Source organism: Panthera pardus, unplaced genomic scaffold (genome assembly GCF_024362965.1).
Source record: "Panthera pardus isolate Hobbes unplaced genomic scaffold, ASM2436296v1 HiC_scaffold_6, whole genome shotgun sequence".
Taxonomy (NCBI): Eukaryota; Metazoa; Chordata; class Mammalia; order Carnivora; family Felidae; genus Panthera; species Panthera pardus.
This window is the reverse complement of record NW_026526991.1, coordinates 131,051,111-131,078,812: the sequence shown is the minus strand read 5'-3', so window position 1 is coordinate 131,078,812 and position 27,702 is coordinate 131,051,111. Positions and strand designations below refer to the sequence as shown.

The 27,702-nt window shown below is 41.7% G+C and overlaps 1 protein-coding gene across 14 annotated transcripts in view; it reads left to right on the top strand.

Moving 5' to 3' along the window:
* The window catches only part of CELF2 (CUGBP Elav-like family member 2), an 832,193-nt gene that overhangs the window by 500,257 nt on the left and 304,234 nt on the right, over nt 1–27,702 (top strand). For 2 of the 14 annotated variants that reach the window (XM_019460822.2, XM_053894975.1), the window contains exon 1: nt 16,098–16,709. The exons of 3 other annotated variants lie outside the window; for them this stretch is intronic. In XM_019460822.2, the coding sequence (XP_019316367.2) occupies nt 16,558–16,709 (152 nt within the window). In that variant the 5' untranslated portion in view covers nt 16,098–16,557. Of the gene's footprint in view, nt 1–8,370; nt 8,539–8,919; nt 9,032–16,093; nt 16,710–20,975; nt 21,261–27,702 lie in introns of those variants that run through there. 9 more of the 14 variants (XM_019460827.2, XM_053894978.1, XM_019460828.2 and 6 more) reach the window with 9 other exon arrangements.

The following is a 27,702-nucleotide window of genomic DNA, read 5'->3' as shown; positions in this document are numbered from 1 at the left end:
ATGGCTAACTTATGTCTAGTCACCTGTGGCCTTCTCAAGATTTCCCATCTGCCCGAGAGTGGTCCTTGACAAAACATTAGGTCAAAAATCACTGCTCAATTGTGAACATGTTGTTTGCTAAGTCATAAGAGTTCATGAACCAAAGTTAGTTATTTTATCAAGTAGGTAGTCTGTGTTTTTCATGGGAATTCCTTTACTTTCTTCAGCTTGTCCTCCATGGACCTTTTGCTACCTAGACAGAATTAGTTCTCCAAACCCACTTTCCTGTGTCTGTCTCCACAGCCCCTTTCCTTTATAATAAGAAGTCATTATTACTCTTTATAATACCTCTTAAACTTATCTAGTGCATATTTTCAAGTGGCTTCTTGGAGCTGTAAGTAATTTATGGTTTATTATTTATATCTACTTATTAATAAATACCACACTTTATAATTTTAAGGGGCTTTACGATTATTCTTGCTATTACTCACCCCATGCCCCACTCATCCTGGTAAACATCTCCGTGTTTGAAACGCGTAAGTAGTCCCACGGCTTGTAGAAGGAATGCCTCTTTAGAACTTAGGGGCCTTGGGCTTGTTACTGCGATAGTGGCCTCCTGTTTCTAAAGTCTGACTTGGAGGTAACGTTTGAGTGCTCCAGTGACGGGAACTCGTGTTACATAGATCCTCGGATTACCGTCAAACCCTTCATTTACCAGCTCTGCCAGGCTTTACTTTAAACCAACTGTCAGTTTTGTGTTTCAGGTAGTGATTTGTGATATCTATGTCCTTTTGGCTTTGGAGGGTTTTCCCCTCAAGCAAGAGAGAGCCCTGGAGCCCGAGGGGACAGGATTCCTCCATAGTGCATTCATTCCATCTCCTGTCTCTAGTCGCCCCTGTGCGCAGACTTGACTATTTTGCTTCCCTTTTGCCCACAGAGACCCTTCCTCTGAGGCTGGTGAAGCTGATCAGAGAAACTCTGTGTCTTCTGCTTGGTACCAGCTCTGGATAGAGAGTTATCCATTCACACACAGATGTACCAACTTTGTCGAGCACATACTATGTGTCATTCACGGAGTATGCTAGAAATCCATTTCTTGGAGACCTCGGTTATTGCTTCATATTTACTTCATGCGTTCTCTGTGTGATCTTTCCATCTTTCGTAGCAATGTACTTTCTTGCTTAAATCTGGAAATTCTTCATGTCTGCTATGGTTTGAATGTTTATGTCCCCCACCCACATTCATATATTGAAATCCTAAAGCCTAATGTGTTGGTATTAGGGGCTGGGGTGTTTGGAAAGTGATGAGGTCGTGAGGGTAGAGCGTTCAGGCATGGGCTTAGGGTTCTTATAAAAGAGACCGCACAGAGATCCTCTGCTCCTTTCACCATGTGAAGACACAGCAAGAAGGGGCCAGCTATGAAACGGGAAGAGGGCCCTCACTGGAACGTGACCATGATGGCACCTTGATCTTGGACTTGCCAGCCTCCAGAACTATGAGAAATAAATTTCTGTTATTTATTCTGTTATTTATAAATCCCTAAGTCTGTAATGTTTTTGTTTTAGTAGCCCAAATGTTTTAGTAGCCCAAATGGACTAAGACAATATCTAAAACTAACAGCTAAAGAGATTTAATGTCCTTGGCTCCTGCAAATTCCAAGATTATTCTTTTTGGATGGGAATCTAAGAGGCAGACTAGAGTTTGGTAGTGTCTCATCCTTCATCAGAGAAGGAATCTTGGGGCGTCTGGGTGGCTCAGTCAGTTCAGTGTCTGACTCTTGATTTCGGCTCAGGTCATGATCTCGAGGTTCATGGGATGAAGTCCTACCTCAGGCTCCTCGATGACAGCATGGAGCCGGCTTGGACGTCTCTGTCTGCCCCTTTCCCACTCGTTCTCTCTCATTCTCCCTTTCTCAAAATAAAGAAATAACCATTAAAAAATAAAAAAAAAGAATCTGTACTGCCTGGCCCTTCCTCTCTAGCAAACTTCATATTGTACACTTCCATCGAAACGCTCTTTTCTACTTAACATTTTCATGCAACTTTCAAAGTGCAAAGATACGGTTTAGAAGAAAGAAGTTGCGAGTTGTTAATGTTGCATTTAGAAATTCAGCTTTTAATTCTAGAAGTTCCCTATAACATAAATAAATGCACATAGAATTTACCTTTGAAAACATTTTTAGGAAGCTCAAATCTAGAAAGGTCAAGAAGTCTGGCTGATTCTCAGTTCCCTCCTGTATTCCCACATTGCAGGAATTTTTCCGTTCCCCTCCCCCCGCCCCCGCAAGTTTGCGTTATTAGCTAAACATTTAATTTATATAATTAAAAACAGAGGAATACAGAAGGCAATGAGATAAACTACGTTTTTGTTGTTGTCCTTGGCCAATTACTGCTATAATCTTTTTGAAAAAAATTTCCCTACACACCAAATGTAGTAATCAGGGTTGCTAAAAATCACCTCTTGTTGTAGATGACCTCAAAAAATAAAAATCCCCCAAAGTGCTTAGTTTGTCTAGTTGCAACTCAATCTTCATTGGAAATAGAGTTTTGAAGGGAATTAGTAAATACTAGTAGCCAAAACATAATCTTTTAATCAATTTTCCTTTAATTTACTGTCCTCTACGTTTATTACTATTGCATTAGAAAAGTGTAATAAGATTCGTTGCACTCAACACTCCTTCAAAGCCATGCCTTGCTTGGGGGTGCTGTGCACCCCTGGGCAGAGCAGAAGCACTGGATCACACTGTAGAGCAGTGGAAAGAATATGGGTCCAGGGTTTGGTTTAGACTGGATTCCCACACTCAGTTATCACTGCACCTTCTGGGCATGCTGCTCAGTCTTTCTGCATGTGAACTTTTTTAGCTGAGAAGGTAATGGTACCATTTCCACCTGCCCCACAGTATTGTTACGGGGATTGAATAAGTTGCTAGATGTGAAAAGGTCCTGTAATTTAAATTTTTTTAACGTTTATTTATTTTTGAGAGGAGGGGGGAGGGGCAGAGAGAGGGAGATACAGAATCTGAAGCAGGCTCCAGGCTCTAAGCTGTCAGCACAGAGCCCGACGCAGGGCTCAAACTCATGGACCACGAGATCATGACCTGAGCTGAAGTTGGATGCTTAACTGACTGAGCCATCCAGGTGCCCCAAAAAGGTCCTGTAATTTAAAACATAGCAACATGTAAGGAATTCTCAGTGTTGTTGGCCATGCCAACTGAATGCATGAGTTAAAATAAAAAGTGAGGTGGGTTTGTTTCTGCCACCTATTTGTTAAGGAAACTACATAAAGAATTTTGAAGATGAAACGGTCCTTTCCCCAAAGTTCCAATAGTTAAAAATAAATTTATTCCTTTATTTAACAAATACATGTTAAGTACTAGCTTTGGGAAAGTTATTCTATTGGGTGGATTAAGAAGTACAAAGATTAATCCCCATGGCCTTGGAGCCAAAGCCTTACTGCACAATATATAAATGTTAGAAATAACACATCTTTCTATTCACTCATCTTTATAACCCCAACTTCAGCACATACAACAAGCAGGTGGAAACCCCTCAGTCTGTTATCGTAGTGGAGTTTGGATGAATATTAAAGTCTTACCGCCATCGCTTTCTCATTATTTAGGTCCCTAGACTAAAAAGGAAGTGGAGAAAATATTTAATGGTTTGATTCACTTCCGTTCCTTACTACTGTGGATCCATAATTCATTTCCCTATAGGAATATCTCCATGTACTGCAGCACTGGCTTCTAATGCCAAGAATCTATTTATGGATAAGCAAATGCATTCTTGTCATATATTAGTACTTGCCTCATAATTTAACCCCCATTAGAAACTGTGTACAAGTATTCAACAAAGTGGGTATAGAAGGAATGTACTTTAACATGATAAAGACCACATATAACAAGCCCACAGCTAACATCATACTTAGCAGTTGAAAAGCTAAAAGCTTTTTCAGTAAGATCAGGAACAAGACAAGGATGCCCACTCTCCCCACTTTCAAGCAACATAGTATGGGAAGTCCTAGCTAGAGCAATTAGGCAAGAAAAAGAAATAAAAGGCATCCAAATTGGAAAGGAAGAAGTAAACTGTCACTATTTGCAGATGACATGATATTATATAAAAAAAACATGGGACTCCGCCAAGAATTCTGTTACATAATGGATGAAATCAGTAAAATTGTGGGATACAAAACCAATATGCAGGAATCTGTTGTGTTTTTATACACTAATAATGAACTATCAGAGAAATGAAGAAAACAATTTCATTTACAATTGCATCAAAAAGAATAAATTACCAAGAAATAAATTTAATGAAGGAGATGAATATTGTGTACTGGAAGCTGTAAGACAATGATGAGAAAAATTGAAGGAGACACAAATTAACAGAAAGATATACCATGCTCATGGATTCGAAGAATTAGTATTATAAAAATGTCCTTACTATCCCAATCTACAGATTCAATGAAATCCCTATCAAAAGTTCAATGGAATTTTTCACAGAAATAGAACAAACAGTCCTAAACTTTATATGGAACCACTGAAGACACCAAATAATCATAGCAATTTTGAAAAAGAAGACCAAAGTTGGAGGCATCACACTTCCTGATTTCAAACTATATTACAAAGCTATAGTAATCAAAACAATATGGTGTTATCCTAAAAACAGACACATATATCAATGGAACAGAATAGAGTTCCCAGAAGTAAACCCACACATATATGGTCAATTAATTGATGACAAAAGAACCAAGAATATACAGTGGAGGAAAGACAGTCTTTTCAAAAAATGGTGCTGGAAAACTGTACAGCCACATGCGAAAGAATGAATTTGGACCCGTATCTTATACCATGCCCCAAAATTAACTCAAAATGGATTAAGATGTGAATGTGAGACCTGAAACCATAAAACTCCTAGAAGAAAACATAGGCAGTTAAGTTCCTTGACATCAGTCTTGGTGATGATTTTTTTTTTTTTAAATCTAACACCAAAACCAAAGGCAAAAAAAGCAAAAGTCAATAAGTGGGACTACATCAAACTAGAAAGTTTCTGTCCAGCAAAGGAAACCATCAATAAAATGAAAAAGCAAAGTACTGAATAAGGGGTCAAATATTCAAAATACAAAAAGAATTCATACCACTCAATAGCAAAATAAAAACCCAATCTGATTAAAAAATGGGTAAAGGTGGATGCCTTGTTGGCTCAGTCAGTTGAACGTCCAACTCTTGATTTCGGCTCAGTTCGTGATCCCTTGGTCATGGGATCGAACCCCACATCGGGCTCCACGCTGAGTGTGGAACCTGCTTAAAATTCTTTCTCCCTTCCTCTGACCCTCTCTCCTGCTCATGCTTTCTCTCTCTCTAAAAAGAAACAAAAAAAACGTAAAGGATCTGAATAGACATTTTTCCAAAGAAGAAGTACCGAAAGCCAGCAGGTACATGAAAAGATGCTCAACATTACAGTTCACCAGAGAAATGCAAATCAAAACCATAACGAATATCACTTCATACCTGTCAGATTGGCTATTATCAGGAAGATAATAATTAATAGGTATTGGAGAGGATGTGGAGAAAAGGGATCCCTTGTGCACTGTTGGTGGGAATGTAAGTTAGTGCAGCCACTGAGGAAAAAATGATGGAGGTTCCTCAAAAAATTAAAAAGAGAGCTACCATATGATTCAGCAATTCCACTTCTGGGTATTTATCCAAAGAAAATGAAAACACTAACTCAAAAAGATGTATGAATCCCCATGTTCGTTGCAGCATTATTTACAATATCCAAGATATGGAAACAACCTAAGTGTCCATCAATGGATGAACGGATAAAGAAAATACACACACACACGCGCACACACACACACACACACACACACAGGCATTTAAGAGAATAACATTTTGCCATTTGGAACAACCGGGTTGGACCTTAAAGACATTATGCTAAATGTAGTTAAGTCAGAAAAAAACACAAGTACCATATGATTTCACTTCTATATGGAATCTGAAAACAAAACAAAACAAAACAAAAACAAAACAATCTGAACTCATAAATGCAGAGAACAGAGGAGAAGGCGGGCAAAATCGGTAAAGGGAGTCAACAGGTACAAACTTGTCAGTTACCAAATCAAATCATGTGGATCTAATGTATAGCATGGTGACTGAAGTTAATAATACTATATTGCATGTTTGTAAGTTGCTAAGAGAATAAGTCTCAAAAGTTCTCATTACCAAAATTTTGTAACTATGTATGGTGATGGGTGTTAGACTCACTGTAATGATCCTTTGGCAGTATATACAAATATCAAATCATTATGTTGTATATTTGAAACTAATATTATATGTCAATTATGCTCCAATTAATTTTTTTTAGTTTTTTAAAAGAAAGGAGTTTTGTGTCTGAGCAGCATAATTTTACCTTTTTTTCCCTTAAGTTTATTTATTTATTTTGAGAAAGAGGGGAGCAGCAAGGGAGGGGCAGAGAGAGAGAATCCCAAGCAGGCCCCAGGCCCTCAGCACAGAGCCTGTGCAGGGCTCAAACTCATGAACCATGATGTTATGACCTGAGCTGCAATCAAGAGTTGGATGCTTAAGCAACTGAGCCACCCAGGTGCCCCACCTTTTTCTAATAGACAAAACTGTCACCAGTGTCCAGCCACTCATTCCACTTTTTATTCATCTTTTCACCAAAAAAACACACCCAGTTTTATTATAGGATCTTCAGATGCTTTAAGACAAATTAGCATTTGTTGCCCGCCCCCCATTTAAGAGCAGGGGCCAAAGGGAGCCATGGAGAAGTTAAGTGCCTTCTACCTCCACAAATCACTAGGGAATGACTAACTCTCTCTCTCTCTCTCTCCAAGGTCTCTCTGGTTCCACACTCGTTCATATGAGGTTTGTCTTGCTTCTAAAGAATATCATAGGTTTTATGTGATCGCTTTCTTTGGCAAAGTAATTCATTTTTATGTATTCATTCCATAACTTCCATGTGCTATAATGAAGGAAGGAAATGTGGAAATGTGATTATTTTAGGGACAAGCATTATTTCATCGTTTGATCTTTGCTGAGTTATTCATCATGTTGTCTCACTGTCATTCAGAAATGGGAAGGGTCACTGCTTTCAGCCACTGCTGTTTCTTGTCATCAGTGCAGTTGATAAACCGAGAGAGATTATTTTGCGGTAGGTGGAGGAACTCTTAACAGAACATCTCCTTTTCCCTGGCTGTGGGCCAAGAGATCACAGATCTAGCAAGATATTGGGTGGTGTTCCAGATCCTCAAAGGGGAGGGAAATGGAGCACGCCATTGTTACCCCACCTCACTACTATTACCATAGATGTTGTGACTCCGGATTCTTCCTGAGGTGCCTGGCCGTGTTAATGGAGGACAGGGGCGTACTTTGAGCCTGGGGGTGAGGAATTCAGTATTGAGTGATCCAGCTCTGTTTTGGGCCGCGTTCTGTATTGTACCGTCTAAGCAGAGAGCGTTCTTGGCTTCCTGTGAGCACCCAGGAACGATGTCTTAGTTTGCACTTTTGGCCTACTGACTGTTTTGTCCATAGCATCTTGTCTTCTCTCTATGCGATTCACCTGCTGCTTTACTTGGCTAATCTGTGCGGAATTCTTCTAATTCCAATAAACAGAAGCATAATGCAGATTTCCCCGGCTGGCTGTCTATGCTGAGTCCATTGAGTATAATGAAGTAGGGAAGCTGATTTTTCTTATTTTGGAAAAGAGCATCCAATTGGTCTTTCGAGGATGATGCACCAGTATCAACTAGGACTTCAACATGACCACACAATCTTTGCACTGCCTGCCTCCTTTAGATGCCCTGCTTCAGGTGAATTATGCTGTCGTCTGCAAGAGCTCTGGTGTGCATAGAGTTAAAATATCTCCAGGTCCCCCAATCTCTGTCTTCTGCATCCATGACCCAGGGTGGGGCTAAGGGTCTTGACCTTGTCACTCTTCCTGAGGACAAGAGGAGAGGAATAGATGCATCCAACTGTGAGTTCAGTGTCCCAGAAAAGAGAAGCAAAAAATGCTTTTTAGCACACACTGACCTATCCAAATCCTCTGGTGGTCGTCTGCAATGTGTGCTGATAGTGGATAGAAAAAAGAAAATGTGACACTGGCTTTGCTATTATATGTCTAAAAAAAAGGTAAACGAGTCACTTATTTTTCTTTCCAATTTTTTAAGATGGTAATTAGGAGAATTAACACCAGGCAGGCTTGAGTGAATGCACGCAAGACCCCTATAGGCAGCACAGTGTATTAATGTAAAAATATGCCTAGACAACATAACTTGTCAGAGAGGATTATTTCTACTTAGTGAATCTGCAGGAGCCCCTTTGCTCCACCATTCAGAATTTGACTAGAGAAGAGAGTGGGGAAAGAGAGAGAGGGAGAGAGAGAGGGGGAGAGAGAGAGGGAGCGCATTAGTGAACAGCTACTGTGGCATTGATGTTTGAGCGCACTTCTGAACTGGCTTTTGTTGAGACTATCAGTGTATCAGTGTAGAAAGCATGCGCTGTCCCAAATCCGCTGTTACTATGAGAAATGAAGAGCTGCTTTTAAGGTATGTTGTTGTGTCCTTTGTTTTTAATGTGTGCTTTTCTAGTTTCTAGAGCTGGCTGAGACAATAATCATGCTCGGCATCAAGTAGCTTCCTTATCTTAGAGAGGGAAAAAAGAATCGAGAGAGAGAGAGAGAGAGAGAGAGAGAGAGAGAGAGAAACGAAATCGAGACCAAGGACTGGGAGAAAGGGAGCCAGCAAGAGAAAGGAAAAGGATTGCCCTGTGCGAGTTATATTTGCACCCGTTGCCTTTTGAAAGCGTATCGTGTATTTGTTCCCTGCTATTTGTGAGTGGCCAGTGGATAATTTTAAAGGCTCTGAATCTGGCTCTTGGTTTGTCTTTTCCTTTGCAATGTCTAAGCCTCTTTCATTATCATGCACTCTGCATGGAATAATCACCGAAAAAGGAGCTAAGGAGACTCCATATTAGACTTGCGTTCCAAATACCGCTCTAATCTGGACTTAGCCTACCTAAATAGTCCTTCTGTGTTACCAGGTTTGGATCACTTTATCCTGTTTGCCAAAATGTGTACCTGCTTAAAGACCTCTGTTCATGCATGGCGTCCTGGGTCCCTATGTATTGAAAGCAAATATTTGTTTCTTGCATCTGTGTTAGGGTTCGATCACATACCGAGAGGAGCCACCACTGACCTTTGGGGAAGCAGAGAAAGAATTATGATAGAATTGGCATCCTGCTTTGAAAAATGTAGTCTTTTGTTTATTTGCTAGCAGACATTGTAGCACTGAATACATCTTTGGGTCTGACAATGGGACCGGTTGAACAATGGAGCTGTCAAACTAGCTTAATGCATGTCTGGGGCTTTTTTTTTTTTTTTTTTTCTTTCTCAACACCCTTTTTATCTGCTTTAATCTTGTTTGTATAGACTCTACAGAATGAAGAGCTTTTAGAACTGCTTGTTTGTGGTTTTGTGCTTTTAAAAAAATTAATATCTACCATTCATAAAGCTTTTTGCATTTTGCAGCTATGTTGGTTGGATTAAGTTAGAGATTTATTGCTTACCTCTCTGTTAACTACAGAAAGAAATGTATTGATTGAGACTGCTTGTAATACCATTATCATTCTGGCAAATACCTTGTTATCAGACATGCCTCTACAGTGTTTAATGCTGGGGGATTTTAAATTTGTCTATTTGGTGGACTCACGGAACATAGCATAAAAAAGAAGTTAAGGGGAATATTTCTAATGTTTAAGGAAATTATCATTTCTAGCTTCTACCTCCTCTTTTGACATCCAGGTAGATAAAGAGTTTAGAAATTCAAGGACACGTGAGAACTTTTGCCCTTAGAATTTTGGTCATTAACCAAACCTATAAACTATTGTTACATAGCCTATTTAAGTTGTTAAGTTAAAGGTCTCTGTGGAATCTACTGATTTTTGACATATGGTTATGTGCTTATAAGATGCATTTTTATGCAGGGCAAACATTTCTCATGTCTTCAAAAATCTTTCATTTTATAACATAAGCATTGGTTTCTAAGGTGAAAACAGAGTTCAAAAAGAGAAAACGGGAAAATCTGTTTCAAACTTCTCAAATATTGAAACCATTTTTATTCTCACGCGTAATGTAAGAGAACTGGTCCTAGAATATTCAGTGGCCATTGATTTACATTGAAAATCATCATACTAATGTTGGTTTCTACATAGAATATATCTTATCTAATACGTTAGTGTTTTGTTTAATTACTTGTTCATGCCAGAGCAATACATTGAAAAATATTAGTAAATTTACGAAGGAAGATTAAGGACCTAATTTTTAAACACAGAAAGAAGGGAAATCACTTTAAAGGGCAAATTAAAAAAAAATATTTAGTTACAAATTTTCCTTTTGGGTTGTATTGTGGTTCAAATTAACGACACTCAGTAAATAAGGAAGAAAATGCCTTCTTTATAAAAACACAGTATGGAACGGTAACTGTTTTTTAGAGTTTGGACATGCGTTTTAATTTTTTTTAACTTAAGTTGAAATGTCATGAAATATCTACTTCAAAACTAGTAAGATTAATGTTTCAGGCTAAATAAATTGCCTTCTCAAGTATAAATTTTCTGTTGACAGTATATTTAGAGCCTGGGTGGACCCCAAAAGGGTCTGTATAGTATAATAATATTTCGAAAGTTATCCATTGTGAATAGAGTGGATTTTAAATGCATACTTATTATGTTCTCTTACTTCCAATGGGATCTGAACTGCTCATTCCATCGGGCACGCCAATAATTGCTTTTAGGATGAGCTCATAAAAGGTAATTGGCGAAGCTTTATATCTGAAGCCCACTGTTACCATCACACCTAGATTCTGCTTTCATGGGAAATTTTTATTCCAAACAAAGGCTGCAAAGCAATTTTTTTGTGGTTTGGGAGAAAAGTAGTCCTATGTGCTCCCTAGCTGCTTGTCAGTGGCACACCGAAATAAAGAAATAACTTGGAAACCTCCATGTTGAATTTTTGACTATATTATAATTATTTACCTGTGATCCATTCACTTTAATTCCTGGGTGTTCATAATTAGGTACAAGAACAAGGGAAATCCTTTCTTACTTTGTTTCTCCTGTGGTTTGACCCATCATCAGGTTTTAGAATTCAGAGACCCTCATTCCAGTATTCAGCACATGGGTGTCTTTTCCTTTAGCCTGCTGGGGACGGTGTGAGCTTGCCTGAAGTTGACAAACTTGCCTGCATCTAATTCCCCAGCAGTAAGAAGATATGTAATCTGTATCCTTCCATTAGCCTCCGTGTGTGATGAGCCCCCTCCATAGTGACCTAAACACACGTCAAAGTAAATTTTAATTCTAAGCTGAGACTTGCAGGAAAAGGAAGAGCAAAAGACTCAAACTGGGAAAATGGCTTCTTTCAATAGATTCTACCCAGACTCCCTTCACACATGAGCCCTGGGAATACTCGCATGGATGTGTTCAGCAGACCACAGACTGAGATCTGTAACCTCAATGTATTAATTCTCTTTTTTATTTGTTAAAACGACACCTCACTGTGTTTTGTTTTGTTTTTTTCTTTTTAAAAATAGGAGTGTGTATGATTGCAAAATATCCCTTTGGGGCTGAAAAACAAAGGAGGGCATTTGATTAATATTTATATGTAGAACTTTATAGCAAGTGCAGATTGTGCTTGAATACCTAGGAAGTCATTCCAAGAGCGACTCAATACTAATTATTGTCATCAGGGTGGTTAATTAGGTGAAAATGTGGCTGATGGAAAGTTCATTGTGCACAGCCCCGGAAACACCCAGGTTGATGAAAAGCAGGTAAAATGCAGAGGGAGTAGGGTTATGTGGGAATGGTGGCTCTGAAGGTAAGGGGTCAGAATTTACAGGTGAAAACCATATCATGAACTGGTAGGACGACGGTAGTGGGGGAATGAGACATATCCAACTTCATTTCTTGTAGAGATGTCTGTGAAGTCATTGACAGAGCGGAGTTTGCTCAATGGCATCTCCCCAGCTCTGTTGCATTTTTAAAATGTTTATTTATTATTATTTATTTTGAGAGAGAGACAGGGCTCACGTGAGCAGGGGAGGGGCAGAGAGAGAGAATCCCAAGCTGGGTCCGTACAGAACCCAACGCAGGGCTTGATCTCACAAACCTCGAGATCATGACCTGAGCCGAAACCAAGAGTCGGATGTTTAACCCACTGAGCCACCCCAGCGCCCCACCCCCCACCCCCACCCAGCTCCACTGCGTTTATCTGCACTTCTTCCAGCAGGAGCAAATACAGTCCAATCAGTTGCAATAGTGCCTTGGTTCATCTTTAGCAGCATTCACTGAATTTATTTCTACATACTGGTAATTCCTGGCAGACGGTGTTGAGAGGGGCAGGCTTCCCCTTTCATAAAACTATTGCTTCGTCTAATGGTTATGGGCTTTGGGAGGTGTTTGTTTGTCTGTTTTTCATTTTTTGTTTTTTGGTTTTTTTGGTTCACGGTGACTTGTTCTGTAGGAAAGACAAGGCAGTGTTTTGGAAAGGATTGAAATTCATGGCATTTTAGTTAATTGACATTGGGAAGAGGGTGTCAGAGGAAGGAAGGCATATGTGAGGCTTTAATGTGGTTGCCCATTAAGAACTAAAGCTGGAGCTGAAGCGCCTTTCCAGTCACGTGGCAGCCATCTACAGAGATGGGAATGACGTGGAAGCTAGACAGATCCATAAGGCTGTGTGTGTGTGTGTGTGTGTGTGTGTGTGTGTGTGTGTGTGTGAACCTCCACTCAACTCAGAAATATGCTCTTTCACCTTGATTTGGGATGAGATACCCTTTGTCCCCACACTCCGAATGTTTCATGCAATGTCGTTAGGGATTATCGTGCACAGGTATCGTCTCTGCAGCTTTTCTTTCGGGCCGTGACTCATGTCAGCACATTCCCTTGTATGTCAAGCCCATCATGGTTAACGGGAAATGGTGTCTGTGGGGAGAAGATGACACCAGCCCAGAGTGACACCGATTACCAGGGCAGCTCGAGCCACCACCTTCAGTTCCATTCCAAGTTGACCCACCCATGATTGGCTGCTTAGGATCGTGACGAATCACTGGGGTTTAGAAAGCAGAACTTGCCAGCATGCCAGCATGCCCTCAGAGAAAAAGAAAAACTTGAATTTTCAATTCTGAATGAACAATCGTTCAGTTCTACAAACTTTGCTGTCTTGGTCAAGGAGAGCTTGGGGTTTAAAGTTATAACAATGATACACCTACAACATCGTGGCTTTTTTCATCCCTGGCTTGAGAAAGGTTGCAGCTGCAAGCGGTAAAAAAGGGTACAAAGCCTGTGTTGAGCTTATGGATGGTACTGCTGGTCTCTGGCCCGTGTGCGAACTGACTGGAACAGTAGAGACGGATCGGGTGCCACTCACCTTCCTGGAAAGCGGTCCGTCCCGGCCACGCCAGGGCTGCAGGCCCTGCGAGGTCCTGGTCTGTAAATGTCTTGCTTCTTGCACGTCTTGGTCTGGGACCCCAGCTCTCTCTTGGGCTCTGTAAAATGGCTTACCTGTTCATTCAGAGATGATTTAGGAAGCAGCTCTGAACATGAAACGTCCCGGAGTTGATGGTAAGAGGCCTAAGTTCCTGACGGTAGTGATTAGGATTCATTTGGACCTTCTCTTTGGAAACTGACCTGAAGAAAAGGGATGGAGACCTTACCCCAAGCCCCAGGATGTCTAGTGCCTGCTTTCCGTGAGCTATAGGCTTCCCCTTGCCTCTGACCTGGGCTGCTGGCCTTAGAAACAGAAGTGTCTGTGACACTTGGATGCTACAAGAACAATAGGATTAGTACCGGCTCTCTCTTTTCCTTTCCACCTGTCAGTTCCAGGTTTAAACAAAGATGGTGGGCGGATTATGACTGGAAGTGGGGAATAAAGCCAAAATTTATTAGCCACCCATACCTGGGACTAGACTAGGTGGTTTCTTTTATTTGATATCATTTAATCCTCACAGACATCTGACATTTAGTGGTAGTTGTGTTATTACCATTTTAAAGATGGAAAACTGAGGCAGACCGAGGTAAAGGAAGAGGCCTACAGACACACAGCTCACAGGGGAGGGTTCAAACTCAGGACTCAACCAGACTCCTTCCCTGACAAGTGGAGAGTATAACTATTGAATGTCTGACACTTGAAAGTCATGTCTTCCTCTGGTGCTGCGTTTCTGCCATGGCCTTTGGTTTGTACATGCTCCATAGTTTCACTACTGAGGAAGTTGTACAGTAACAACAGAAAAATAACGAACAAGAAAGGAAAAATCTCAGTGGTGTTTGCTTCTGGCTTCTAACAACTTCCCTCATATCCTCACTCATCTGCCTTTTAGTTCATGAGGTCTTTGAACTAAAGCATCCTATGCCTCACTTTTCTAAGGCTTTAAGCTGTACAATGGGAATAGACATTGGCAGGGAAAAGAGAATTTTAAAGCGTTATGAAATTGAAATGTAACTTTTTATCTACAAGAGGGGCCAAAAGATGTCCTATTGTAATCATAACCGGTCAAGGTACAAATATATATTGTGCTCAACATGAGACGTAGTCTCAGCCTTCTAGAAACTCAAGAGGGTCATGAAAGGAGAGAGAACAGCAGGGAGAAACGAACCAGTGGTGCGACGCAGAGGAAGGGTAGTTGAACTGGCTGGAAGGGCAGGTGACTGAGGAGGAGAGAGCAGGTGTCCTTAGACACCCTGGAGATAACACCCTGGAGTTATCTTTGTTATTAAAACGAAGCAAAACAAAATCCTAAGCTTCCTCTCCTTTCTTCCTTGGACCCAATGTCTTTCCCACCTCTCCTGCTCCCTGACCTTGCCATATTCCTATGAAATAGGGCAAATATAGCTAGTAGCCTCCAGAGAGTATTGAGATGGAGCTATGGGTACCGTCAAAGTTGACATCCAGCAGTGGAGTTAAGATAGAACACATGCCACTTAGTGTGGGTAGATAGCTATGCCACTTTTCCACGAAGATTTTGGGTAGTTCTTATAAGGGGAAGAAAAACATTTTTTTTTTTTTTTTTTGGCCCTAATGGACTTCAGGGGAATTAGCATCGAAAGCAAATTTCAATAAAAAGTCATTGGGGATTTTCAAAACCGTCTATCATAAGCTAAAAATAGCTAGAGATTTGAACCATATTATAGGGAAAAAATAAATTTCCTGTACTCAAAACCTTAATGTATTTTCAACCTACATGTCATTTTAATAGCTTTGTTATATAATTGCTGTAGGAACAATTAGGTTAACACATTGCACTTCTTATGGGAAGATCATGGTAGAGTTTGAGTTTTCAGCCCTTCATCCCTATGAGGAAATGATGGCCACGCATATGACAAAGGTCTAGCTGATGAATCAGTAAATTAAATGACGCGTTCCCTGGTGTCATTGACAGAATCAAATGCACAATCAAACAGGTTGGGCTCTTAAATCTTCTAATCTTTTTCATTCAGTTTGAAAGTAGCATTTGCCTTCAAGAATCTGATCTGCACGCCCCGTATCAGGTGGCTTCTGATCCTGGTAACCAAAGCTCTTTGAAGGCATCCGTCATCATTGTGGGTAAAGTGGATTCATGTGTTTTGCTTTACAGAAACCCAAGCTTTTGCTCTTAATCTTCACTCTTCCTCAAGAGGTATTTGTTCAGAAAAAAAAAGAGAGGGAGAGAGAGTTAACATTCGGGCAAATGGGGCTGTCATGCCTTCTGAGATTGCCTCTCCAATTGAGTTGAAGTTTTGATGGTTGCCAGGATCTGTCTCAGACAGCCCCACCCCAAGGCTTGAAACTCCCATTTCTTTTCCTTCACCCCCACCTGTTGCTTCTCTCTCTCTGGACCTCACGTCCACCCCACTCCTGGACCCACCCAGCTGTTGCTACTCAGCTGTTGAGTTTTGTCAAGCAGAAGTTTCTCTTTTTTAATTGAACAACACGTGACAGTAAGATGAGAACTTGTGGCCAATTGGGGAAGACCTTTTGTGGGGGTTGGGGGGGGGGTGTCGGAGGGCAGATTGCCAGGGAATTAAACGCCTCATTCTGATAGGCATAAATTTTGTTCCTGCCGCCAGACTGGCACCAGATAAGGGTACCGCGTGTAGCCTGACACATCTCAGGATCTTCAAGAGGCCACTGGAACATTCCTTCAGAGGTTTTAACCGAGTGCCTTCGTGTGCGAATCACCACGCTAGACCTTTTTCCTCTGCCTCCGATTTCTCCGTTCTTCCCCATGCTCATCTCCTGTGTACTCACTTCATGGGACACAGTCTTGCATCCTCCCCCTCCCACCCAATGGTAATGTCTGGAAAGGAATCTCATGGCTCACTCCAGAGGCAGCTGTTCCTAGTTCAGAAACCAGCTTTGGTCAGGGCAAGGCAAACTTGATTTCTCTCGCAGATAAGCAACCAACCACAACTCTCTTTACTTGGGTAGTCACCTGCCTCCTCAGACACGCAGCTGTAGAGGGAAGCTTCTGGCATTGTTTAGCTTCCATCTGAGAGAGAAAGCTAAGAGGGGGGAACAAAAAGAAGGCAGCAGCGGTATCATGGAGAAAGGCAAGGGGAAAGGCAAGTTAGAGAGAGAAGTGATGAGCTGGTTGGGCTCTGGGTCTGACAGACCCACAGTGTTAGCATTTCATCCCCTTGGAATGGAAGCTTCTGGAAACTCTAGAGGGGCATCTCATTTCGGAGCACGAAGGTATGTATACAAAGAACCGTCTTCATTTTGAGGGCCTCTTCAGAAGGAAGATAAATTCACCATTATGTATTTTTGCTCTATTAAAAACAGATTCAGAAAAACACAAGATTGCAAAAAGCCAGTAGCAGCTGTTCTCAAGGGAGAGTGACTACTTAAAATTCCCGTAAAAATGTAAAATAAGACTCTAATAACTACTTCATCTTTATTGGCATTTAATTTTACTTAAGTCATTTTAGGGATGTGACAAAGTCACCATTCCAGAAGCTTTCAATGGAAAATGGGAGGGGGGCGTGTGTGAATATTAAAGTGATCATTTTAAATTTATAATTGGCGATAAAAGTCTTTTTAAGGGATGCCTTTATGGGATGAAGAAAAGATGTATTTCAATGTATCGCTTAAGGATCTGTTTGGGTGTTTTGAAGCACATAAAAAAACACCATTGTTTATTTTTGCAAGTTACTAATGAAACTGGAGAAAGCCAAGAACAAACACATGGCCACAAAGTCAGATATTCTCTCAGGTAGATAACATTCATGTGGATTTCAAATTTATTGGCTAGAAACGATAGGAAATCCCCTTATAGGACCTGTATGTCTTGCTCCAAATGGCCCTGAGCACATTAGGCTTTTTTTTTTTTAACCGAAACAGCTATGTTAATAAAATTTGAATTCGAAAATGTGATAGGGCAAAGATGTTTTGGATTCCAGTTTGTAATGATGAGCCAGAAGTGGGGGGGCAGGGGGGAGGGGGAGACGCTTTTGTGAAGATGATATGATATCTATGATAACATAGCTGATAGTGTTCTGCTTTTAAAGAGATTGCAATGTAGGACATTGTGTATAGGAACAATTAAAAAATGGAAATTTATCGTGAAATATACAAGGTTATCTGTAGGGGGAAAAATTGCTTATAAACACGAATCACCATATAGCAAGCACCAGTCTCTAACTTACGGTATAAACTTTCTGCAAAAATGTTGAAAGCTTTACGATCAAGGGACTGTATTCTGGTTTGTTGATTGAGTGGGGTGACTGGGATAGTATTTTTCCCTGCAGTGTGTACTCTATGTACAAATGCATTTATTAGCATGCTTTTTCTATTGAGATTTTTTTTTTTTTAATGCCAGTGATAATTCAGTGCGCAAACAATGACCATTGGAGAAAACTCAGTTTGAGATGAGGCATGGGGGTGGGGGGAAGCAGCTTGCTGAAACAGCACAGAGCACCCGATTGCCTTGGAAGGCCTCATATAAAATGAGGTCATTCAGAAACTTTCCCTTGAAGTGCTTCCAATTCTTGAATTGCCTTTTGTTTGGGAAATGAATAGCAAGTTGATTAAAAAAAAAAAAAAATAGACAATTAGAGAAGGTAGGGGGATGGGCCTAGGAAAGAGCTTAAGGTTTTTCTACAATGAAGCTAAAACTATGAGGAATCTTCATTGTTCCCAACAGACCCGTCCCCAGTGATGTCAGCACACAGTGGTGTCACCAACCAGGTCATGTCCACGAGAGGGGCCCGCTGATGGCCTCATCCCTTTTCACTGCTGTTGATAAGATCCTTGGCTATAAAATAGCTCCATTGAACCCGAGTGAACAGCGGCCCAGCGGAGCTGTCTGCCAAATAACACCAACTGCCAAAACATGATACCTGATGGCTCATTACTGCATGAAAATTAAAAAAGGGGCCCCATTGAGTTGTTTTTAGATTTTGTTTTTTCCTTCTGCCAAAGCAGTGAAACGGGAAATTTACGCTTTTCATCAGGTGGTATTTGGTTGGGTGTTTTTGTTTTGTTTTCGTTTCTAGACTCAAGAGCTTTTGAAATTTGTATTTTTTAAAAGGACTATTGTGTATGTGCTATGATCATGGAAACAACACCCTGTGGAGGGTGTGTGTATGTGTGTATTTTGTTTCTCTTTGGCACCTGCATCAAGTGCCTGTGCAATCACTGTATTATTTATGTATTTGGCAGCCAAAGGATTTAAACTCAGCTACACTCCATAAGCGTTCCTTGGTTCACATCATCACGGTATCCCATGTAAGAGTGGGTTTTCTTTTTATACTTGACCCTGGTTTTGCGTCTAACTTTAAATGGCAGAAGCAAATGTGCTTTGAAAACTCTGGTACATACACCGTAGTTGTTAAATAAGGCAATAACCTATGCACTTGTAATTCTTTCTCTATGACCTACTTACATACTACTTCACCCTCCTTATAGTGTGATTAAAAGCTGCTTTGAAGCCACTATTGCCTCAAGGGATTTGAGACTAGAATTTAACAAACTGCTGAGAAGGCTTAAGTCAGTAAGAGGGCTTCCCTACAGCTTCTCCCAACCAATTCACATGCAATTAAAGAGAAAATAAATATTTCAGAAGTGTACATGTTAATGAAGCGTCTTCTACCTTATAGAATGGAGATACGTATGGAGCTTTATTCCACAGCTGATTTGAAAATATTTTTCTTTTTGATGAACGCGGCTGTGTTTTGCTTCTGTTCTGGAGGCCGGCTATGCTCATTCTTAAAATGAGTTTGTTATACAGTCGGCTCATTATATACATTTGGGATTTATATAAATAATGTACGAAAACCAAGAACTGACCAGGTTGGTCTCATTTATCCAGTTAATTACTTTATTAAGGTTATTGAAAGACCAACAAAATTCTTATCATTTCAAAGGCAGCCAATAGTCCTCGAGGAGAGGGAGTAAGCTGAACTCGATACTATCAGGAAAAGTTTGGGCATTTTGGGTCTAAGAACTCATTTCATTGCATCTGTTTTTCAATTTCTGTTTTTCAATTCCTTGTGAACTTAGACCTCATTCCTCAGAAAGGCAATATTTTAAAATGAAGGTTAGTCCTAGCCCTGCATCTGTCTTGGAATTAGAAGTGCCTTGGTCAAAGCCAGATATACTGTTCAGCTGAAGGAGGAAATCAAGTCCATTAAGTATGTATGGACTTAATTGAATACTCCGGGCCTGTTACTTCATATTACTCAAGCCATCCATCAAGCCTGGATTTAAAATTGATAGGTGGATTTAAAATTGGTATATAAATATTTGTTTTCATTCATAATCTCAAAAGATGGTCAGGTCTCATGATCGCACAAGAAGTTGTGAGAAAAGATCGTTTCTCTGAATAATGGTGCCTGATACATCAGGCTTATACCTGGTGTCTTTAACTACACGTGACTTAGTTGTTTAACCCTCTGGCTACCGTGACTGTATCCCCAGGCGTGTGCTATGTCCTTACAAAATGAGAGCGATTACCATAAGAGGCAAACTGTAATTCTGGTATGCAGTTTATGATGTTGCTTTAGCACATGAAATATGAGAAGTTTTACATCCTTGCATCCTGTGACCTTGTGAAAAGTTTGCTTTCATGTAAATAACCAAGCAAAACAATGACAACAGCGAATTGGAACGTCACCGTATACTTACCTTTCAAGAATTGTTGCAAATCGCTAGGGAAAAGTCAACTCCCTGCTTTATTCCTTTGAGATTTTCGCCATTTTTCACCATTCCTATTAGTCAAGTCACACATCTTAAATGGATGTTTAGGCCTCATGGCCGTTACGTTACAGCTCTCACAGTCTTTCCATAAAGTCCGTTGGTTTTTCATCCTTAAATACTAGAAAAGGACAAATGTGTTTCCTTTTTAAAAGAAAACGTGATTACTGTGATTCACATTTTTCAGTCCCTTATCCGAACTTGTGCGTTTTTCCAAGATGATACAAAGGAAATGTAATTGTGTGCAGATTGAGCCCTCTTTGTCCTTAAAGCGTTGAGATAAGTCCCTAAATGTCACTTGGGCCGTTTATCTGATAGTTACTTTGGCCAACCCACGAATGCTAGATCAGTTATTGTTGGGAGTTCATACACTGGCTAGCAGATCGCACCGAGGTGCGTTTCAGCAAGCACTCGTGAGGGTGCCCTTTCTCCCGGCTTCGGCTGGGGACTTGGGTTTGGACCGTCATGGGAACTAGGCTTTGGCGACACAGTGGCACTGATCTACCACAGCGGTTATTCGGGCCTCGTGCCAGGCGCCGTGCAAATGGGGGAACTGAGCGGAACTGGACCGAGGCTGCGTGGTGAACTAGTTTGCCTTGCTGGAGGCTGGGGACCCCAGGAAAGTCTGGCTATTTTTAAAAGCTGGTGAGCTCAGCTTCCCCAGCCGCGGGCCTCGGGCGGGTCCCTCCCTCCGGGGGCCGGGCGGGCGGGCCCGCAGGGGTTAAGCGGCGGCGCGGCGGGCGCGGAGCTCCGCCTCCGCTCGCCGCACCTGGCGCTCCGCAGACCGTCGCCGGGGCGCTGGATTTCGGAGGGGATTGGCGGAGAGCGGGAGGGGAGAGAATGTGACAAGTGCCGGCTCGGGCGGCCGCCGGGAGGCCGCGCGCACCTGTCCCTGCCCATCTCGCGCCGCCCGCGGCCGCTCGGACGCGCGCACAGCCGCCCCCCGCCGCCCGAGCGCAGAGCGCGCGCCGAGAACATGACTTCTGCCTTCAAGCTGGATTTCCTCCCGGACATGATGGTCGAGGGCCGCCTGCTAGTTCCCGACAGAATGTGAGTGCAGCCCCGGGGGGCACGCGCGGCCGCTCTCCCCGCGCCCCCGGCCGGGCGGCTGCCGCCAGGTCTCGCTCCCGGAGCCCCCGAGGAGGGCGAGAGCGGCCGGCGGCTGCGGCTCGGCCGCCTCCCCCGGGCTTGTGAGCCGGCGCTGGACGCGGGGAGCGGGGCGAGTGTCCGGACGTGCCGCGCCGGGCGGTGCGGGGAGCGGGGTCGGGGCGGGGACCGGGACCCGGACCGGGGTCGGGGCGTGGGTTTCAGGCGGCGGCCGGCGAGCGGGGGACCAGGTGGGGACCGGCGAGCCCGACGCGGAGTCCGGGGGTCCGGGCGTGGGGTCCGGTCGGCGGGGCGCGGCGTCCCGGGGCGGGGTGCGCGCGTGCACGCTCGTGTCATTTGAAATGCGGGTCTGGTGGAGCTCTCGTGGCCCATTTAAAGATTCCCTTCTTACCATATTACCCGCTCCTCTGACTTACATTTGCGAAGACTCTTCGCCGGCGGTGGGAGAAGTGCAAGGAGAGGAGAGAAGAGGAAAAAAAAAAAAAAACGGGGGGAGGGGGGAGAGGGGGGGTAATTATAAAGCGTTAAAATAGCCCGGTGTACTCTATTGCAGAAATTAGAGGTAATTTTTACGTAATCATGGTGGTTCGTCTGATGTGCAGTCTATAATTTAATAATTAATGTGGTTCTGGTTGTTTTACACGTCGCCAAACTAGGGTGGAGAGTTTTTTGGGAGAAGTACGGAGCTGGGATTTCTGAGCAAAGGAAAGTATATCTAATTTTTCTCTGGCTCGTTAGTCTCGATAGGAAAGTTTCTTCTATCAGCTCGGGCGCTATCGAGTCAATAGCATCCACTTGTATTTCAGGCGTGTTACGAAAAAGAAACCTAAAAGGATTGCCAGAAGCGGGTCTGAAAGGTCTGTGTCCATTTTAGACTTGGAATGTACAAAATTGTCTCTTATCGGGCAAGAATTCTGCCAGTGAATCTAGGCTACAAGTAATCTAGTGAAAAAACGACGGTTATCCTTGCTAAGAGTACATACAAAATGTTTCCTATTCTACCCGCTCTACGACTTCACATCCATATTCTTTCTGGCACCTTATGTACCCTTTGCAGTTTTTAGACCATTCACAGCTTTCTGATCCATTTCTCTGGCAGCTCGCTTTCCCCTACGGTGCTAGATTCATTTGCTAGCATGTTAAATGTTATGAGTGAAGAGATTTTTGAGAAGTTCCACGGTGGCCAATTATTTGAGCCCCTAGGATTAAAAAAACAAAAGTGGGGGAGGGGGGTGGCTGATAGAATCTGTTAAGTGCGAATTGTCCTTCCAGTCGATATGAAGAATGTTAACTTGCTTGTACACACGATCAGGTTCATTGTCCCAACTAAGACAATCAGATAACGTAAATTAAAATATTGAATTTCCTTTTGGCAATTTTCTCTGGGAAATTAATCTTGATTAGTAACATTCCCGTGATACTTGTTTTACAAGATCTCTGTCCTGTCCCCCTTAAAATATACGTGTGCGTGGATATATAATACTTGTTTGTGCATCTGCTATTGAAAGTTTTGTGGTTTCTGCTCTCCGGAGGAGGAAGTGGCTTGATCATGATTGAGTTTTCAGTCACCTGCTACTTAGGTGACCAGAAGATCTCCATCTAATGAATGCTCTGTGAATTTAATGTGTTAATGGTCTCCGAAAGATGCTGTCTCTTGTCAGTTAAATTATGAATTATGAAAGTTTAATTCGTCTTTTTCATTTGGTGGATGAATGTGGCTTTTTCAAACTGTTTGCTCTGAATAGAGCCTTTGTATCTCAGCCATGGAGTCTCCTATGCAAACCCTGGTATAACTTACTACCCCCACTTCTCTTCCAGATGCTAGTTGTTTCCCAATGATATCCTTTGGTATCAGACCCCCATTGTTTTCAGGGCTTGCCAACTCTTGCTTAATTGAACTTTAAAAAAAAAAATAAAAATAGAGGATTTGTAAATAATTTGTTTCCAAGATAACTATTATATCCTCTTAGCCCTAAGAGTACTGTAGCATGTTTTCCAAAATAGTTTGTAATTAACTCACATCGGAGACTATCTTTGGGGAACAGAGGCGTGTGGGAGGGCGTGTGACAAGCTGAAAATGCTTGAAGCCCACCTAGCACTGTGTCTTATTGCCATATGCATGCGGTTGAGAAGATAGCTGTACAGATTTATTGTTTTCGGGACTGGTTGTCACATATGGTATATTGCCATTTGGACTAAATTGCAGGCGGCTAAATATTGGCCTGTTCCTAAAAGGGACCTAAATAAAGCATAGGGGCTTTTCTGGTGTTGATTTTCTAAAGCAGTAGGACATATTTTCAATGGCATTCTCCCACAAGAATATATTACATAAGTTTGCAAGATGTAATATGTTTGAGTCCTCAAGGCAGATGAACAAATAGCTTTTGAGATGAATTATTACGCTTGATGGCCCCACGAGCCATCCAGTGTTTAAAGAGCCCAGATCATTTAAGGCTCTGCAGTGGCTCTGAATTGTTGGGACATATGCTTCAAAGTCTTGGCGTTTTAAGCCTTCAGTATCGAAACTGTAAATGGAAATAGACCTTTTAAATAATCTTAACTACTGACGTTTTGTTGTCTTTATGCTACTGTAGAATATCGATTGCAACAAAGCATAATGAAGGTAGAGTAGGAACTGATTTCAAAAATTCTATTTTAAGCTTGGGCAGTCGGTTTGGGATGGGTGTGGGGGATGAGGGTTTTCCTTTGTTTAACCTTTTCAATGATCACATATGCGTTTAGGGGTTTTAGATGCTTTTGAATTTTTAAACAGAAGAATCTAAGAAATCACGTCTTAGAAAAGAGAAATTGCAGGTGGAAAAAAATCTATAAATGCAGCTTTAAAATTACTCGATTTGTGATGTTAGAATAAGACATCAAGAAACAAAATGAAATCTTATTCCCCCCATCCACCCACATTCAGTAAGTAACCTTGTTGGAAATGAGAAAAGTTATCCTGAGTGGAAACTCATCAGTTTGGTGAATTCACCATTTTTGTTCATTAGGTCCTCCCGAGTTAAGATAGCTGGAAAAATGTCAGTGTCCAGTTAAACTGAAAGGGGGGGGAGGGTCTAGGGGCTTTCACCGCTCAAGTTGAAAGGGGCTTTAGAGACCATCTGGACAGACCTCGTTTTATAGATGAAGAAACTATCATAGGGGGCAGCGTGACCACTTCCAGAAGGCGTCGTAACTACTGTTTTCTCCCTTTCCCTCAAATGATGAAAACGTGAGTCATTAATGGAATACCTACTGTGTACCAACGCACTTTATTTACCTGTCTCTAACCTTAGCGATAGATCTGCTGGGGGGCGGGTTATACCCATTTTACAGGTCATGTTCAAAGGTGTTACATGCTGCCCATGCCTCATAGGCAGTGAACAGCAAAGCTGGGGTTGGCTTGTGCGTGTGTTATATAAATGCAAGTTCACATGCTGATGGGGAGAGAAGAGAGAACTGTGGATTAAATATACGACGTAGATTTTTACCAGAAATCCAAAATTATGCCACATGAGAGTGGTTGAGCATTATAGGAAACATGTATGACTCGTTCAGAGTTGACTTTCTAATTTGATTCAGATTCACACTATTATCCATACGTTCATTAAAGAGAATATATTTTAATTAAAAATATTTTCTGGTTTACAAGGTACCAGTAAGATAAAGATGGGATTTGAAGTATATTCAGAAAATGCCATTACCAATAATAAAATACAGCAATAGCTGGGACTTAGCACCTGATTCTTTGATGATCGTGCAAGGAATTAGAGAAGATTCTGCAAAAAGGGTTATGCATATGGATTTTTAAAGTCTACTTTCAAGTGGGATTTTTCAGTGAGCAATACATATTTTAGTATCAGCTGCTTCCTGAGAACAAAAACTCCTCCCATATTGGCATTTTGGAACAGTAATGTTATCTTTGATCTGGGTTAGAGGTATTATGTTAATTGTTAAGTATTGCTGTTTAATTGTAATTTGCTGGATTGAGATTACTCTGGAATCTGTTGATGAGACACCGTGAACTGGGGGGAACAAGAACCTTGCGAGACAAGATAAAAAAGGAGATAAGATTTTCTGATATGAACCTAGTAATTAAGATTTCATGGGATCATTTAGGATGTTTTCCACCTCAGAGCAGTTCTCACCCTCCCCCCTTCCCCAACAGCTGTAACAACAGTATATTTGGCCTCTGATAAAAGACTGCAATCTCCCTCCTTTTTTAACATAAATTTGCTAACTTTTCATTTCTCCTTACCACCCTCCTTTGTGGTTTTGTTGCTTCTAAACTAAATGCTCATTCAAGACAGGTACTGTTGTGGCACGCAGAACCATCTGATGAACTTCAGTGTTCTGTAGCCAGCATGGGGCATGATCTAGCTCTTGTGCCAAAATTCGGGGTAGTGCTCATTTGTTGAGGCTGATATATGTAGACTTGTCCACAGCCCTGAATGTCACTGTCACACATTCTCAGTCATCCTCACGACTGTTGAACAATACCGTAAGCATCCTCTGTCTGATTTGCATTCCACTGGAAAACCTGATATTTTCAACACGTTTCAAGGAGCTAAATTAATAAGCCATTGACGCGGCATACTTCCTGGGCCGAACTTCATCCAAACTTCAAAAGTCTTTATTTCCCACTTAGAGTATTAATACCAGAGGGGTTCTGTTTTGGGGGGGTTTTTTGCGTGGTTTTTTTTTTTTTTTTTTTTTGGTTTGTTTTTTTTCAGCGGCTCACATTTTTGCTTTTTGTTTGCAGATTAGGACACCAGAAGGAGTCAGCTGTTTGTTTGGTGGAATAGGTGTGCTAAGCACTGCAGAAGGGAGGGTCTGGAAAGCACTAACGGTTTCCGGTTCATTCACACCAAGAAGTTCCCATGCCCCCGTGTCTGTTTCCACTGTCAGGGAGGGACCGGTAACATAATGGGGCCAGCGTCACTGGCCACTTGTGTGGCAGTGCAGAAAACGTAGTTTTATTTTTCCTTAAGAGAAAGCTCTTGCTAAAGCGAAGAGAAATGGAGCTGCGCATTCCTGGAAAAACCTTTGTGGGAAACAAAAACTAATTAGCGCAGTAAATGTGATGCTCTCAGGTAATTGTAAAATAATTATCCCCCTTTAGCATCATCACTGTGTAATTGTGCCATCCAATATTCTCATGCTCTGAATCTAGATGCGAAGGGAAGGAAACCTCGCTCTCCTCCCGGGGATTTCTTTTTCATTTACTGGGAGCTTTAGTCTCCTTCTAGAAAGGACTTTTAAAGGAAAGGGGGTGACAGGGAGATTTTGAACCGCTTCACCCTTGCCATTTGTTCTGAATCGGGACAGAAAATGATTACTCCAACTGGTTTGATAGAAATACAATTCCAGTTACATGGCCGAAATGCCTGGTGAGCATATTTGAGATTTACACGTTCACAGAGCTACACCCGGAGTTTTATGAACGGTCTGTTTTATGAACTGCAGATTGTATATTATGTTCAGATACTGAGAGTGATACTTTAAAATCAGCTGATCCTTTAAAATGGAATGCTAATAAATATGTAATCCTACGGCTCTCAAAATGACAGATGAGTACAAATTCCGTTTTTGGTTAAATTTTAATTACTCCATTTGAATGAATGCCTCAGAGCCAACTTGCCAGCAAATTATTAGACCCATTTTTTTTTCTTCCTGAAGATTTATGTAAATTAAGTTTAGCCTGTATTTAGACTAAAATATCATTTGGGTTTATTATTACGAAGTTTTCTACCAGACTCATATGGCCTTTTACTTAAGGTCAGGCTTTAAATAAACCTATCCTGAGGAGGACTCAGTTTAAATGATCAGTGCTCCCTTTTGGTCAGCCGAACGGCAGGAGTCCTACAGACAGATGACCAGATCATGGGATTCCTTTAATAGTAACAGTGCCTTAAAATGGGGTTATGGGGAATGTTTTGATATTCAGTCTTTTTTTTTTTTTTTTTTGTTAATGTTCATTTATTTTTGAGAGAGAGACAGTACACATAAGCGGGGGGGGGGGGGGGGGTGGGGGTGGGCGGCAGAGAGATCTGTCAGCACAGAGGCCCATGCGGGCTTGAATTCACAAACCATGAGATCATGACTTGAGCTGAAGTCAGAAGCTTAACCAACTGAGCCACCCAGGTGCCCCTGATTTTAAGTCTTAATACTTGAAGAAGTCAAAGAGGTTTGTCTCCTCGGTAAGAGGAGGTTCTGCTCACGCCTTTGTTAGAACTGCGGACATTAAGTTCCCCCAACCCACTAGCTGCTTTGTCTGACATTTATAGGCCCCAGTAGCCTCAAGATCACCCACTTTCACAGATGACGGTGGTGACTCCTCAGAGGGAATGCAGTTAATTTCAGCTGATTGATTTGACATTTTGACATAACT